Below are 15585 nucleotides of genomic sequence, written 5' to 3'. Positions count from 1 at the left end.
ATGAGGCGAAGCGCTTCAGAGCCTCACCCGGAGTTTCCGCTCCGAATGTGATCACACGACACCCAAGCTCTGTGATTTAAAACCTTACAAACTGTGGAAAATGTGTGGAGTCAACTGAAAATATATCTTGAACACGGATCAGTGGAAAATAATTTTTACTTGATTTTTAATTTTTACTGCCATTGTGAGGCCTCGCTTGAGGCAAGCGAGGCCTCACAATGGCAGGTGAGGCCTCGCTTGCCTCATCTGACCGCACGTCACTGATTTCCCTTTCTCGAGGCCTTAAACCTCTTAAACTCATACGAACGACTTGGATGGATTGATTAAGGCTGACACAGAAGTCTGAATATCCCTCCTCCTGAATTAGTTACTCTGTCGCAGCAGAGGAGAGACTTACAGAAGTCGCTGTGTCGCCGCTGCCTGTGGTAGGTGGAGGCGCTGCGCTGGCTCTTGCTGTGCGAGGAGGAGGTGGAGGAGGAAGAGCCGCTGGCTGAGGAGTGTTTGTTGGTGCCGTTGGTGACAGGGCTGGGTCGCACCCTCGCCAGGGACAGGGTGCTGGCTGTGCGAGCGTCACTGCTCTCCTACAGCGTCCAAGAAGCAAAGGATGTGAGGAGGAGTGACAGAGCAACATCGGTACTTTGTGTACTCTTCATCAGGATGTAATTAGGTTTCTGCCTCATTTCTGCTGCTCATTTAAGGCCTTTACTGCACAGAAATGAAAACATTACTCACAGTGTTTATGTTTAATTTATTATCTGATTGTGGAGAATCTTTTATTTTGAAAAACTAGCAGATTCTCTCTACATCTGTCCTGAACATGCTTGCCTCAGTCACATGTCTTACTGTCATCCACTGCATTCCTAAAGCTGTTGCTAAATAAAAAAAATCCAAAGCCAGCAAAGTTCACAAAAACAAATGAAACAAAAGTTTCTTTCAGCAGCAAAGAGTCAAAAAGAAGCAGACAGACCTTCACCTTTAATTAAAAAGAAATCTGCATTTAACAGAAAAAAGCAAGACTTCTACTTGAAAGATGAGTTCATATCAGTTCTTCTGTCACGCTCTGCATAGAATTCAGCCACAGGCTCGCTAATGTTATGAGGACCCTGATAGTGAAGTTGCAAACTCTGCAGATTCTAATTCATTATTATGTTTATATCTAAAAAACAATGATTTTATGACTGATTTTATGAAATGATTTGATCCTTTTATTTGCTGTATTTGTCGACCGGGGGTGTGCATTTATCTGACGACACAAAAAGGTTGGTGACAATCCTCTACATCCTCCCTACATGACAAAGACGGAAGAACACAAAGCTGTGAAGCCTGAACTGATGGCACACTCAAACTTAAGAACAAAACCTTTACATTTTACAAAGTTTGGACATTAGATTTACAGAAGTGCAGCATTGTGTCTTAATTTAAAGAGAAATATTGTCAAAAGATTGAATTGAGTTTACACTCTGTTTTAGCATTTGAACTTGGCAGCTCTGACCGATACAAAGAGATTCTTCCAGATTCTCAAGTATTTTACTTTAGCTTTTAGTATATTTCACTTTTTGGTAAAACAAGGAGGAAGGTTTTGAAATCGGACTACAATGTTTTGTCAGATTGATGAGCATCAGTCTGACTTTCACCATGACCTCTAAGGTCAAGACCGTGCCACACAGCCGCTACGCACGCTTTGCATTTTCCACGTTTGTAATGTCGGTCTTTTCTGATACATGCGTCACATTCATAAATGTTCCTTGCGTTCGTCATTTGTCAATGAGCGCAGATCCCGTTCGAGGTTTTCGGCCACTGGGTCTTTACATAAATTTGGTTTAGAGCTGTTCAAATTTTGGGGTCTGTTTAGCATTATGCAGTTTATGTGTATTTTATGCAGTTCATATGCAATTGTTATGTAAATCTTGCGCAAATGTCTGGGACTTTTGCACAAGCCATACGCAACTTTGTGGCTCTCCATGACTGCTCCACGTATGTCTAACAGACTTTTCACACATGAACCACTGATGCATAACTTTTATATCACGTATACGGGGCACATGTCACGTTCACATTACGTCATTGATGAACGAACGAATAAATGGCCCAATAATCCCGCACGGTTCTTGCACAATAGATCTATTGTGTGACAGGTATGTAAATCGGCCGATCTTTCACCCCTTCAGCAGTCTGTACCCTGCAGGGGTCTCCCTTTAGTGGGGCAGTGTCTAGTGTCGCACGGAAGGTGGATCGTGCAGGTCCGGATGCCACCCTGGATGCGTGCTGGGGCCTTGTTGCACTTCTCCCCAGCTGTGCCCATGGGCCCCCCATCCCCGCGGGCTGCCTCGCCTGGAGCCTAGCAGCTGACTCAGAACTGGTGTGGATCAGGAGAATCTGACTGTTTCACTAAAACAAAACATGGCGAGGGTGCTGACCACGGTGCTGATGTGTGTGATTTCTGTCCGGTGCTCCGAACGTTGAAGTGAAGAAATCCAATGAAGTGCAAGTTTACGTGTTCTTTGCATGGTTCATTCGTACTTCTTTTGTGGTTTTAACGTGGTTCATTTGTTAAACATCTGTGAAAACTTCACATAAGGACCACAACTTTTCTCACTTTTCTGTGTATCTTCATGTATGACCAGTTTTCAGCTGTGCAATATGCACAGCTTGTACGTAGCAGCGGTGTGACACGGCCTTCAGGCCGAGGCTTTCACGCAGCAGACTTTCTATGTAGTATTGCAAATAGATGCAGTGATTTCTGCTAATTAACTGCACTCCGTTTTAGTTTTGGGTTTCATCCACAGAGCTAAGTTTTCCGGAACTGAAGCTGCAGTTTCTCTTCAGGTGGTAGTTTTGTGAAAAAATGAAAAACATGGGCGTCGGTCCAAACAGCATTCTGGATTCATCAATGATTCTAGAGTGAGTGGTTGCCAATGTACAAAACACGATTCAACAACTTACATCTCCTTTTCGGCCCAGCAGTAAGTAGGTGGCGGTGACCTCGTTGTATTTCTGATTGAGCAGGGAGTCCTTGATCTCCTCTGGAGTGAAGCCCATTCCAACCATCACCTCTGGAGGACACATGGGACCAAGACGACAGATGAGAAGATGTGCTGAGAAACATTTTTGTTCAGATCTCGGACTTACCTATGCGAGCTGGATCGCTGTAGTCCTCCACTGGTTCTATGTGGGGCTTCAGGTCATCCCCTTCATACCCTGTATTGATCCACTTATCCTTCATGACTTGCTGCAGAGACAGAAGAAGCTTCTCAGCTGGAGCATGAGAAGAAAGGCACAGCTGCTTTTCTTTAATGCACGTGCTCTGCTCCTCACATCCAGTGTGCAGCGCTTTGCAGGATTCAGCACAAGGAACCGTCGAAGGATGCCCTCACAGTCGGTGGACATGTAGAAGGGGACGCGGTACTTCCCCCTCAGCACACGCTCCCTCAGCTCCTGTAGGGCCCAAACATGACATGTAGCAAAAAGTCTTCTTCTACTCATCCAGACTTATCTCTCCTGAACAACAGGTCTCTATCATGACGGTACTTCCTGTCAGTCATTCTGGGTTCACTGCTTTGTCTCTGAGGAGAGCCAGAGACTGCAGTGGACCAAAGAAGAGACTTTGTTCCAAAAGCTGCTCACTCTGACAGGTAATGTCCAAAAAAAGACAAAGAAAAAATTGTTTCCTCAAACTTAAACCCAAAAGCCACTGCAGCTCCTCACTGCATCACGCTTAACCAGCTTCTTCATGACTCCTGCTTCTTTCACTTTTCCCCAATTAACTGTTTCAATGCGGAGGTCAATTCCTTCCTCTTGGGGAAGTGAACTATACCAGAGTTCAGGTCAGCCTTCACACCTGCTGAACCAATGCCTTTGTTAATGCTCCCCTAACCAACCTGGTTCACTGCGGCAGACTTCAGCAGAGAAATCCTTTTTTCAGGAAAAGGTCTGTTGACACAACACTTTCAAAAGAGACAAGATGTGGTGAACTAATGGTCACCAGAGTGACGCCAGTTTAAACATGGAGAGACTTTGGTGCTGCGATAATCTGTGCCCCCACAAATCTTTAGTGATCATGAACTGGAGTTCATGACCATGAATGAACCATGAAAACCATGAATGTTTTTGACACTGAAACTTCTCCGTCATGCAGGCTCATAACGCCCTCAACGCTGTCCCCTTATCCATGTTCATGCTAAAAGACAGAGCCTGTCCAAACCTCACATTGGTTTGTAATTTGCAGGTGCAGCTCTCCACCCACAAAAAAACCTCCCATGATCCTTTTGTCCTCCCAAGCACCCACCTTCAGGTTCTGCCCATCAAAGGGGAGGGATCCGCTGACCAGCGTGTAGAGGATGACCCCCAGACTCCACACATCCACCTCCGGCCCGTCATACTTCTTTCCCTGGAAAAGCTCCGGCGCTGCGTAGGGGGGAGACCCACAGAACGTGTCCAGCTTGTTTCCCAGCGTGAACTCGTTGCTGAAGCCAAAATCAGCAATCTTGATGTTGGCGTCAGCGTCCAGCAGCAGGTTCTCCGCCTGAACCAGGTGATGAGAGTCAGAGTGAGAGGCATTGATGGACAGAGGAATGGAAGGAGAGCGAGTATGAAGTCTGCTTAGAGCAGAGAACAAGCTGTGTGTGAGCAGCAGCTCCTTCTCACCTTCAGGTCTCTGTGGACGATGTTCTTCATGTGGCAGTAGTGCACAGCTGAGACGATCTGTGAGCAGCAGCAGACAGAGAGAACTCAGGGACTGGGCATTAAAAAGGGCAAATTTTGGGGTGGGGGGGAGGCTTGTGTACCTGCCGAAACTTGGCTCGGGCCTCCACCTCCTTCATCCTCCCATGTGACACGAGGTAGTCAAACACTTCACCTGCAAGTGAGCATTTCAGTTAGCTCAGAAACGGAAGCCTTGTGCTGTGACAAACAACCTTCATCTGCCACAGCGCTCATTACACCACAAAGAATCTCCTTTTGAGCTCAAAACTTTTAAGACAAAGACGAAGTAGAACTGTGTAAGAAGATGAAAGGATGAAACCGAGCCTTAGGTTAATAAGTTGCTGGTTTTTGTGCAGCTGCAAAAGTCTCTCCTCTGCAATATCTGAAATCTGCTCTAAGCCACAGGTCAAGAATCTGCTGCCTACCACATTAGATTCACAGGAGCAGTTTGGGGACAAATATGTCTGTGGATGCAAAGCAAACCTCAGTCCACCACCTGACAGCAGGTATGAGAGGCAGGTCTGACTTTTGTGGAACACATTAGTAAATATCAAGCTCGTCCACATTGGTGCGTTGCTGTGGAAGCTTTAGGTTTGTTCAGATGCAGCTTTATAGACAGACCTTAACACAATGGATATAGAAAAAGTCCTGCACGTGTCTCTAAAGAAGACCAAAATACAGATTTCTGTTTTCAATGTCTGCTTCCTGAGACTCAGGAAGTCTACACACAATCATGATACTTATGGTACCCACCTCCACTGGCGTACTCCATGACTAAGTAAAGGGTCTTATCCGTCTCAATCACCTCAAACAGCTTCACTGTAGCACAAAGACAAAGGGATTCAGCTCAAACATGCACTTCAGGTTTATATGAGCAGAAATGAACACATGCGTCTGTCTCAGTGCACCTGACTGAGGCTGCAGGGGGGGGTTTAATTCATGTGACATTTCAGCTCAGGAAAATCCAACCTCCTGACCTCCAAAAGAGCCTGCAGCTCAGTCGATGAATGTGCGCAGCTTAGTGCACACATTACACTTCCATCTGCTACACATGCATGAGCGCATGCACGCATGCCCACTCGCTAATACACCCATGACTGCATGCCCACATAAACATACATGATCACATTGGCATGCCTGCACGCTAATACACAAATGCTTGAGTGCATGTACGTGTGCACGCACGCATGCTTATACAGGTAAGTGTGTGCGTGCACAGACGTGTGCATGCCCGCACGCTAATACAAATATGCATGCACACACAAGTTCCTGCGTAATTATACACTTGCTTGCACACATGGACAGACAAACCTGCTTACACACGAGCATCCATACACACACATGCACAGAATTTACACACACTGACAAACACATGTACACAAACACATCCCCAAGCATACATCACAGAGATGTGTTTACCTATGTTTGGGTGATTCAAGCCTTTCATTATCCGCACTTCCCGAAAAAGCTGCAAGAAGAAGAAGAAGAAGAGAGTGACATGAGGAATAATCCATGAAGTCTGAGGACATCTGCTGACTTTTCCTGCATGTGTTTTGTTTTTGGAACGTCCTCTGCCAGCATTATTCATTACTTTCCATTCTAGGGACTTTGCCAACAGCACCTTGAAGCTGATGTGCTGTTTCTGAACCACCAAGTGTGTTTTGGTTCTCTGATGCCTCATCCCAGACAAAACTACCTTCAGCCTCAACAGCAGAGGTTTGGCTGTAGTGGGGTCAGCAGGGCTGACTTAGAACTTCACAAAACTCCCTCCCATGGCAGCCCTGGAACAAAAAGTCCATCAACCTACACTACCCAAGGAAACCTTTTTCTTCTGGGTTGGTTTGACAGCCGTAACTGAAACCAGGTCAGTTCACCAGGTAGCCACAAGGGGACTCGTTGAGTCAGTCAATATTCAGTACAATATAAAACAGTTAAACCTCAGAACGGGCCTGGCACCTCCCACCGCTGACCTGATGACCTGATGACTGTGAAAATCACAGAAGGACTGTAGCCTGACAAACACAGGAAAACACCACACACCAATACTCACATGCTGCACTGTTAACAGCTCTCATCAAAATGCAACACAACTACAACAAATACAAGAGGATCCAAACGTCAAAGATAGGATGACTCGGAACACATTTTCTGAGAGGGGGGGTGTGTTTGTACACGGAAGCAGAAAAGAGGATTTAAATTTAGCCAGCACCCCCCAGTGAAGATCCTCGCGATCAACGAAAGGCCTCTGCTGAAACCATGGACTCTCCTGCAGAAGCTGACAGGAATCTGTGGTGAGATGAGCTCCCCTCCCCTGCTCTGTGAACACCCCCCCCCCCCACCACCACCACCCTCCCCATCACCAATGCTTCTTTCTCTCCTCCGGCTAGTTCTTCCAACAGCCCTCTCCTCTAGCAGTGCCTGACGTCACTGTTGCCATAGCAACCCAGGTATTAAGACCAGGCTGTTTCCCAGCACTTCCAGCTGTGCTGCAGGGAATCTTGGGAAATGTAGTGCCGAGCCTTCCCATCACCCAGACCCTTCCGTTCATTCCTCCCTCATTTCAGGCAGGGGGTCAGGTCGGCCCAAACTACGCAAAATCCCCCGGAAACACGCTTAGCCCCCCCCACCATCAAAAAGGAGAGCGACTGCAGGAGAGAACGGACTGCACGCACTCTGTGGCAGCTTCTGCTGGCTGCAGATCAAGCCTAACAGATGGTTTGAAACGGATTTGAACAGCGTCTCTCCATTTGGACGAGTTACATCTTCAAAAAAGCAAATAAAAAGGAGGCAGAATATCTTGTGAGTTTCTCATAAACCCAACGTCCTGCATGCAGAACACATGTATTCTGATGTGTGATTTTTATTCTCACCATCATTCCCACCGCCCCCCTTTAACCCTGCATGGTGTAATGCTGCCTTTCTTTCTCCCTTCTCCGTGCAGTACCATCCAGATTATGCTGTCAGAGACGCTTTTGTCTGCTGTTACAGTTGGCTAGAAGCAGAGCTCCCTCCTGGTCAGCAGCCAGTTGTTCCCCCCTCCCTCCACAACGCTGTCCTGAATGTCGCAGCCGGTCCAGGCAGGAGGATCAAAATGCAAAATTTGGTTACAGAAAATCTGAAAGCCAGTAAACAAAGAAAATCCCTTTTCTGTCGTGATAAAACATGATCAGCTAAAGTATCTAGGTTACAGGAGGCCAAAGGGGCCAAAGAAGAACAATGAGAGCCAGAGTTAGTGTACTAAAGCCCAGATAACACGGTGACAATGTAAGGTCAATGCTGCTGCAAACACAGAGGAACAGATTAGTTCTAAAAACAGCATAAAAACTGGTCTGTTTCCTCTGACTGGATCTACTTGAACGTTTCTGCTGTGACTAATAACAGTGTTTCCAGAGAAAGAGGCGCGCAGACGTGATGCTGCCAAACAACATCTCCCTTCACGCACGCACCAACCTCCAGTCTCCATCCCTCAACTGATCCTTTCAGGCCCCCACCCCTTCTCCACAAGATCTCACGCAGGCTGAGGAAGGCAAAAGGAGAAAGGGCGGGGGGGCTGAGTCCAGCTTGTACAGACACGTAAAAGCTCTGGAAGACGTTTTAGTTCTTTGTTTTTCAGCTCACTTCTTGTCACACTACAACTGGGGGGGGGGGCTCAGAGCCTCCAACAAACCCAGACAGAAAAGAGAAATTTGAAGAAAGAGCTACGCCTTTCCTCCTCAGCTTTCACTCCACCAACTCTGCTTTGTCCTTTTTCTGAGGACCACAAATTAAGAACAGGAAGCAGGAGCAGAGCAGTGGGTGGGGGTTGGGGGGGGCGATATCCAGCTTGAGTGATTAGCCAAAAGACAGACCGGAGGTGATATTTGGAGCAGAGGTCTCGCTCCCATGCAGTCCCCAGCACCTGCCAAACAGCATCAGGAACCCCCGCTCCATCAGCTGTTTCCCTGATACTGCCCCCTCCGGCCCCCCCTCACATTCCTGTGTTTGGGTTACTTCAACCAAAAAGGCCAAAGGGGCCCTCCTCGGCGTGATTGCAGGAAAACCCACCTTCTGCAGGCTGGTGGGGTTCAGCTGAGTCTTGTCGATGATTTTTATCGCCACCTGAGCAGAAAACACATCAACAGGTGAGCAGGTGAGGGGCCATGAGGGAACACGGCACAAACTCAAGGGCATTTGTCTCCAAGCCCATATGTTTTTTTTAACAAACACGGGGGGAACTGTTTTTACAAATGTCATTTTTTATGCAATTTATTAAAAAATCATAATTTACCACAAGTTATTTACTGAGAATCCATCAGTTTACTTCAAAAATCCACCTGCTGGTCACTTTGTTCATGAAATATTTCGAATAAAATCAGGTATTTTTGTGTTTGGTAGTGGGTTTGGATCTTCCTGCGAGCAGGAAGTCACATTTGAGGAAAGTTTGATTTTCATTTAAGGAAAAACACAAAACATGAGACAAAAATACATCACTATGGACAAAAACAAAGTGTTTGGTTAGATTCTGAAAAGGGCCATCTTCAAAATGAACATTAGTCATTAATACATGAAATGTATGTATACTAAATCTTTAAAGGGCCTATATCATGCTATTCTCAAGCCTCTCAGAGTAAACTATATCCTTATATATGATAATATATTACCTTTGACTCACTAAATAATGATTTTTTTAAATTAATATTAGCTATTTTCGCAGCTTATTTTCATACCCGGCAGTAAGACGACTCAATCTCTAAGGCTCCGCCTTTAGCTTCTTGTGGGTACCGCCCATTTCATGATGTCATCCTAGATTCGGCCTCAGCAGCGTTTGCAGCAACAACATCCAAACTTTTGCAAAGATGGATGTGGATATTGTGGATATAAAAGGAAAGCTCCACAGAGAAAGTGGGCGTATATGTTAGCCTGGGGGCGGAGCTGACAGCATAGACTCATCCTGGAAGGGGCTGTTCCCCACTTTGTGACATCACAATGTGAGAACCCTCTGGATTGGGAGAGGCTGGTTCTCAGAGAGCGGGTTTTTAGAGGAACACTCAGAGCAGCGTGAACAGATCAAAATACTGCGTTGGGTTTTGTTGTTGTTGTGAGGAACGTTATAACACACTTAAAAGCTGAGAAATTTAATTTTGCATGATATGACCCCTTTAAATATGAAAAAAAACCTGAAAGACAATTGTGGGTTCATTAATGGAGATGATGTGGAAAGACTGGGACAGCGAAGTGGAAACACTTCCACTCACCATCATTCTCACTCTGTTCCTTGATTTTCATGTCAGACTACACCATAGACCTGAATGAGAACGCTGCACTAAAAATGCTCCTGTCAGGTTACACATCACTCACACTTACTGTTTCAGATTTGGAATAACTAATGCTGCGTTCCATAGCGTTGTTATAAAATCAAAATATCTACTGACTCTAATCTGTTGATAGTCCATTTTTGTATGTCTCTCTCTGAAAATGGTGTCTCATGGCTGCAACCACAGTTGTCTGCCAGCACCTGCAGGGCAGACGGTTCCCGTCTCACCTCTCTGCCTGTCAGGATGTGGCGGGCCAGCTTGACCTTGGCAAAGTTTCCTTTGCCGATGGTCTTGAGCAGACGGTAGTTCCCAATGTGCGGCTGCTCATCGGAACAGGAGGCGATGGAGTTCCTGCATCGGGCCCCCAGAGAGCGGCTGGACTGACTGGTAGTCTTGTCCGAGCGACTGGCCCCCAGTGATAAGTGCTGAAAGAAAAGAATGAAGAAAGTTGTCAGCCTTTTCGGGACCCTGTACCAGTCTATCTGAGGGCCGTAAACCCCGATTATGGAAATGGAATCTTCAAATGTTGGCTCTATTCATGAAATCCTGATACTTTCATCGTAGAAACAAAACATTTTATTGATAAAAACTTCATCCAAGTTTAGTTTAAACCCCTTTATTGAAATCTGTTTCTTATGACAAGGTTTGGAATTACATGTTAATATGTTAAATTCGGAAGATATCGTTTATCAAATACAATAAAATCACTCATCAAGTCAAATCCTGACATTGTGAATCTGAACCAAATCGATTTAAGAATTTGGCGGTAATGCCGTCCAACCGCGGTACTTGAGGTAACTATGAACTTTAGCTTTGGGTCACACACAGTGGAATTGGGGGGTCACTCAGTGCACCTCAAGAACTGTGGCTTGATTAGGTGTTGGACAGCCTTTCCCAGCATAAGTAATATAAAAGTGGCTCCAGATGTCAAACTGAACAGGAACATCTCAATGTCTCAGAGCTGCAGCTTCAATTCCACTGATCGTAGTTGTAGCTCCGCTATGATGGCTGACACATTCCTCTCCACATTCCTTTAGGAGGAGGGATGCAGCCGAGATGCAAATAAAAAATTACGTTTCATATGAATCCTTCTCCCATTGTTAGTTCTGCACATTAACATTATGAATGGCAAATGGCGTTTACTACCTCCTTAGAAGGCCCAAGGCGCTTTACAGTCACAGTCCCATTCACACACACTGAAGAACACTGTCGCCAACCTATAACCACCAGAGGCAACGTGGAGTTCAGTGTCTTGCTCAAGGACACTTCGACACGGGCGCACAGATCAGGAACCGAACCTGCAATCTTCTGATCAGATATTGACCACTTTACCTCTGCACCACGGCCGCCCATTATAGCTTGAATTGTGGTGAAGTTGGGACATTTGTTAGAGCCATAAACAGAAAAACAAAATCAAATGAAGTAATTCCATATTTGTTAACAACAGAACACACATGATTTAACAATTAACAGCCAAAACGTCTCGTACCAGTTGGAAAATGCATCAAAGAATCTCTGAAACGCAGATGAGGTGAGGCTCTACATTCTATGAAAGAGTGAGGAAAAATTGTAGATTACTTTAAAAAACAATATTACAAAGCATCCAACAGCAAAGACTTTCTAAAAATCTCATATTCTAAAGACTTGAGGAATTTGTTTTTGAGAAACTGGACATGGACAGGGACATGTCAACCGGATCAGTCATCAGCTTGATTGTGTCAACAACATAAGTAAATTTTATCTAAAATCTAAAATTTACTTTACAATCAGCTAAATTTAGCATTCGCCAGCTGGCATAGAACTGCCTCTTGGGAGCGCTTCAGTCAGACTGTGACATCACATTTAATCTGTCATGGGGAGCATCATTAAAGGACAAGTGTCACCATAATGTCCAAGAATGGGACCAAACTCGAAGACAAGACTTCCAGAAACTGATGCTCAAACATCTTGAAACTGTTAAGAAATTAACCCTTGTGCTATCCTCTGCACTTTTACATTGGGAGTTGGGTCATCTAGACCCACTAGAAAGTGCTCTGAACCTTTTTTCTTCAATGATTTGTGATCTTCACTGGTGTCCATGGATTACGTGAAATCTTTCCACCTTTATCCACCTTTGTCATGGTAGGGAGAACACATCAATGGAAGGGGGGGGGGGGGGTCATCTAAGATAGCACAAGGGTTAAGAGGAGGAACTGCACCTGTAACCTGCAAGGTTTCCAAGACCTGCAGCATCATCACATTTGAAATGAGCTCCTTTAGTGAAGTAAAAGGAAAAGATGCACATTTTAAACATGTAATTTGTGTTCTGTTGAAACTATAGTAGACTCAGGTCATTTGACAGTCTTTTAATATCAAAAACAATTCCAGACTTTCCTGAATTCTGGCTGTAAAAAATCTTCTCTTTGCAGAAGAAATCCATCATTTCTTTTCTTTTTTGCTGTGTCTTTGCGGTTACTGTGGTTCAGTACTGACATGGAATGTGGGCTGAAGAAGTGCTGTGCTTGCGGTCCAGGCAGTGTCATGTCCGACAGTCTGAAGCAACATCCCGTCATGTTATAAATCAGGACGAAGAGGGGGGAGGCAGAGGACGTGTGCCACAGAGGGCCGTTTGTGAGAGCGCTGCTAACCACAACATGACAGAAACGTGGCTCCTGCAACAGTAGGACAGAAAACGGTTCCTGGCACTAAGACGGGGAGGGGGAGAGCGTAAGCAAATGAAGCAGATGCTGGCTCAGTGGTCTCTGGCCGGTCCCACTTCCACTCGCCAGCATGTCGTCCCTTCCAGCCTTGCTAAAACAAAGCCCCCATCGTTTTTTCCCAAAGCCGCTGCCGTCCCTCAATCGACCACTGGGAGCTGGTTGCAGACATGAGCAATTTCCCGTAACCCAAAGGCTAAAAGGTCCAGCATCACAGCAAAGAAGAAACACATGTACGTACTGGTTTCCATGTTGTTGTTGACCTTTCTGCTTATCCCATTAGGGGTCGCCACAGAGAATCAGCTTTCACTGATCTGCACCAGTAGTTTGGCAGAGTTTTTATGCTGGATGCCCTTCCTGACACAAGCCTATATTTTTAAAGGCACAAGGAATCCCAGATAGGTAGCTGGAATCAAACCATTGGTTTCCTACAATACACACTGCTCTAGTGCCTATTGATGACAACTGTGGGTATGGAATCCTTTTTATTTTCAGTAGATCTCAAAATGGCTCCGAGTGAGGTTTGGGCAGAGCCAACGGTGATCCAAAGACTAATCTGTAACGGAGTCCAGACTCACCTTCATCCTCGTAGAAAAAGAAATAAGTTGCGCAAGCTTTTCTGTAATTCACTGCCATTTAATTTAAGATCTCCAGGGCCAGCCTCCTTCTGGAAAAACAGCCTGGTTTTAATATCTATTAGGGTTTGAATGTCAGATAGTTTTGGAATGTCCACCACAGAACTGTCATCTAGTCTAATCTAATCACAGCACGTTCTGGATCATTGTATCATCAGACTTTTAATATCTACAGCTGGATCACACAGTTTGAACCCATAGTGAGACACTGGGTTAATGTCTGTAAATTATGTAAAGCAGTTGGTGCCTAACCATAACCTGACCTCTACTCACCTTTGCCCTAAATCTAACAGGTGCCTCAAATTTTAGAACTTGACAGGTTCTAACAAAACATCCAGGACCCCATAAGGTTAGTGATCACAGCTGTAATGGTGTTAAAAAATGACATAAACCATAAATGAGTGCCCATCATTAGAAAGACAACTTTCTAAGAAATCCCACTGGAGAAACCCCCTGAAAGAAAAACTGATGTGAAGAATATATAGTGTGGATATAAAAAAATCCAGAGTACGTGAATGGAGAAGGCGACATTGATGATACATTAATGATTAGCTCGAATAGGGTTAACACCTAGTGGTATTGGAAAAGTACCATTTGGATTGAAGCGTGGTAGGTTTAATTTAACGTAAAAACAACACTTGATTATCTCGAACAAATCCAAGGAATCTGGAAAACTTCCTTGTTCATTAGCAGGCCTCTCTCTCTGAGTCACACTGGTTAAAGTTTTGGACAAAGATGGATCCGTTTTAGGTCATTGAATATATATATATAAATATATATATATATATATATATATATATATATATATATATATATATATATATATATATATATATATATATATATATATATATATATATATATATATATATATATATATATATATATATATATATAGTATCAAAGTTTACCAGAATAGAAAATAAATGTATAAGATCAAGAAATGTTTGTTTACGTTTGAGATCAAACCGGAAAGAAAATGATCAGAAATAAACTGTATGATTTATAGTGAATTAAGTCTGAAGGGCGGGATTATCAATCTGTCAACCAGAGTCTGGGATGAATTAAGCAGTGATGGACTGAGGAGCAGCCAACGCAGGATCTGTGCCCGCAGGCTGCCCGCGCTGCGGGCTTGCGTGGCGCCGTCCCTGGCTCCAGGCCGGGCGCTGCTCCGTTTTCTCGCAGAAACCCCCCCCCCGTGGAACAAACACCCCCGCTCTCACCTTTCTTTGGGCATATTGCACTCTAGTCCCACCCTTTCTGATGTCAAGGTAATGCGTTCACGCACTTACACGCACGCAGGCACGCACAGAACAGCAGGGAGGTTAACGTCTCTCCATGGCGTTAAGGTGGGGGGGGGCGGGGGACGGCGGTTCTTGGGGCTCTGTGCGCACATTCGATGTGCGGTATGCGGCGGGCCCCTGCCGCCCTACAAATACTCAAGGTTGCCCCCCCCCCCCCCCGGCCCCCTCCGAGGGCCCGATGCACCTAAGCGTCGGATCATCCAGAAACGGCTCCGTGCATGCACCTCCTCCTCCCGCACGGAGTAAGCGCAGAGGGGGCCAGAGGCCGCAAATTTGAGGAGATCTCTCCTCTGGCGTGCACGCGCGCAAACACAGGCAGCATTTGCACTTACGTGGTCCCCGGCGCTCCTGTCGTTTCCAGACGGCAAAGCTGACCGAGAAGACATGTTGTTTCTCTGCTGTTCCCTGAGAGTGTCACGGTGCACGCGCACGCACGCGCGGATGCTGTTTACAGGCCCCACAGACGGAATAACATCCGCAGATGCGAGCAGCGTCCCAAATCACTCCGCCTGCTGTCCGAGCGAGCGCGCCGTGCTCGAGAGGAGACCTCTGCCTGTCATGGCAGCGATGGATGAGCAGGAGGGGGGGTGTCCTCACGCGTGCTGCATTCTGCACCGCGCGCGCGGATGTTCAGCCGATCAGCGATGCAGCCACTGCAGTCAGAGCCCGAGCATCGATGGACAACAGAGCGGCTAAAATGCAGCAAGGTTTGGCCGGAGCCCAGCGTCTCTGTGGCGGCTCTCCCCCCAATACATCCCGCCGCGCGCAACGACCACGGCTCCGTGCGGGTGCGTGTCCCCGCGCGTCGTCATAACACACACCGGGATAATCTTTCAACCGATCCCCGCCACGCCAGCGCCGCCAGTTCCGCTTTGCAGCAGCTCGGAGGAAAACACGGCTGACGGTGGAGCGGGGAGGCGGCCGAGGGGTTCCGAATGCTTCCGAAGAATTCCGA

At 46.0% G+C, this 15585-nt stretch overlaps 1 protein-coding gene across 5 annotated transcripts in view; it reads right to left on the bottom strand.

The window, feature by feature from the left end:
• The window catches only part of LOC101155453 (MAP/microtubule affinity-regulating kinase 4-like), a 26152-nt gene extending 10567 nt beyond the window's left edge, over positions 1-15585 (bottom strand). For 2 of the 5 annotated variants that reach the window (XM_023962208.1, XM_023962211.1), the window contains exons 1-12: positions 14963-15584; positions 10223-10420; positions 8746-8799; positions 6121-6169; positions 5455-5520; positions 4785-4855; positions 4645-4701; positions 4286-4522; positions 3316-3435; positions 3130-3229; positions 2944-3053; positions 398-581 (exon numbers count right to left, since the gene is read on the bottom strand). In XM_023962208.1, the coding sequence (XP_023817976.1) occupies positions 398-581; positions 2944-3053; positions 3130-3229; positions 3316-3435; positions 4286-4522; positions 4645-4701; positions 4785-4855; positions 5455-5520; positions 6121-6169; positions 8746-8799; positions 10223-10420; positions 14963-15016 (1300 nt within the window). In that variant the 5' untranslated portion in view covers positions 15017-15584. Of the gene's footprint in view, positions 1-397; positions 582-2943; positions 3054-3129; positions 3230-3315; positions 3436-4285; positions 4523-4644; positions 4702-4784; positions 4856-5454; positions 5521-6120; positions 6170-8745; positions 8800-10222; positions 10421-14962 lie in introns of all 5 variants that reach the window. The other 3 variants (XM_023962207.1, XM_023962209.1, XM_023962210.1) reach the window with 3 other exon arrangements.

Source organism: Oryzias latipes, chromosome 14 (genome assembly GCF_002234675.1).
Source record: "Oryzias latipes chromosome 14, ASM223467v1".
In the NCBI taxonomy this organism is placed as follows: domain Eukaryota; kingdom Metazoa; phylum Chordata; class Actinopteri; order Beloniformes; family Adrianichthyidae; genus Oryzias; species Oryzias latipes.
The sequence above is the reverse complement of the archived record's forward strand: the minus strand, read 5'-3'. Positions and strand labels throughout refer to the sequence as shown.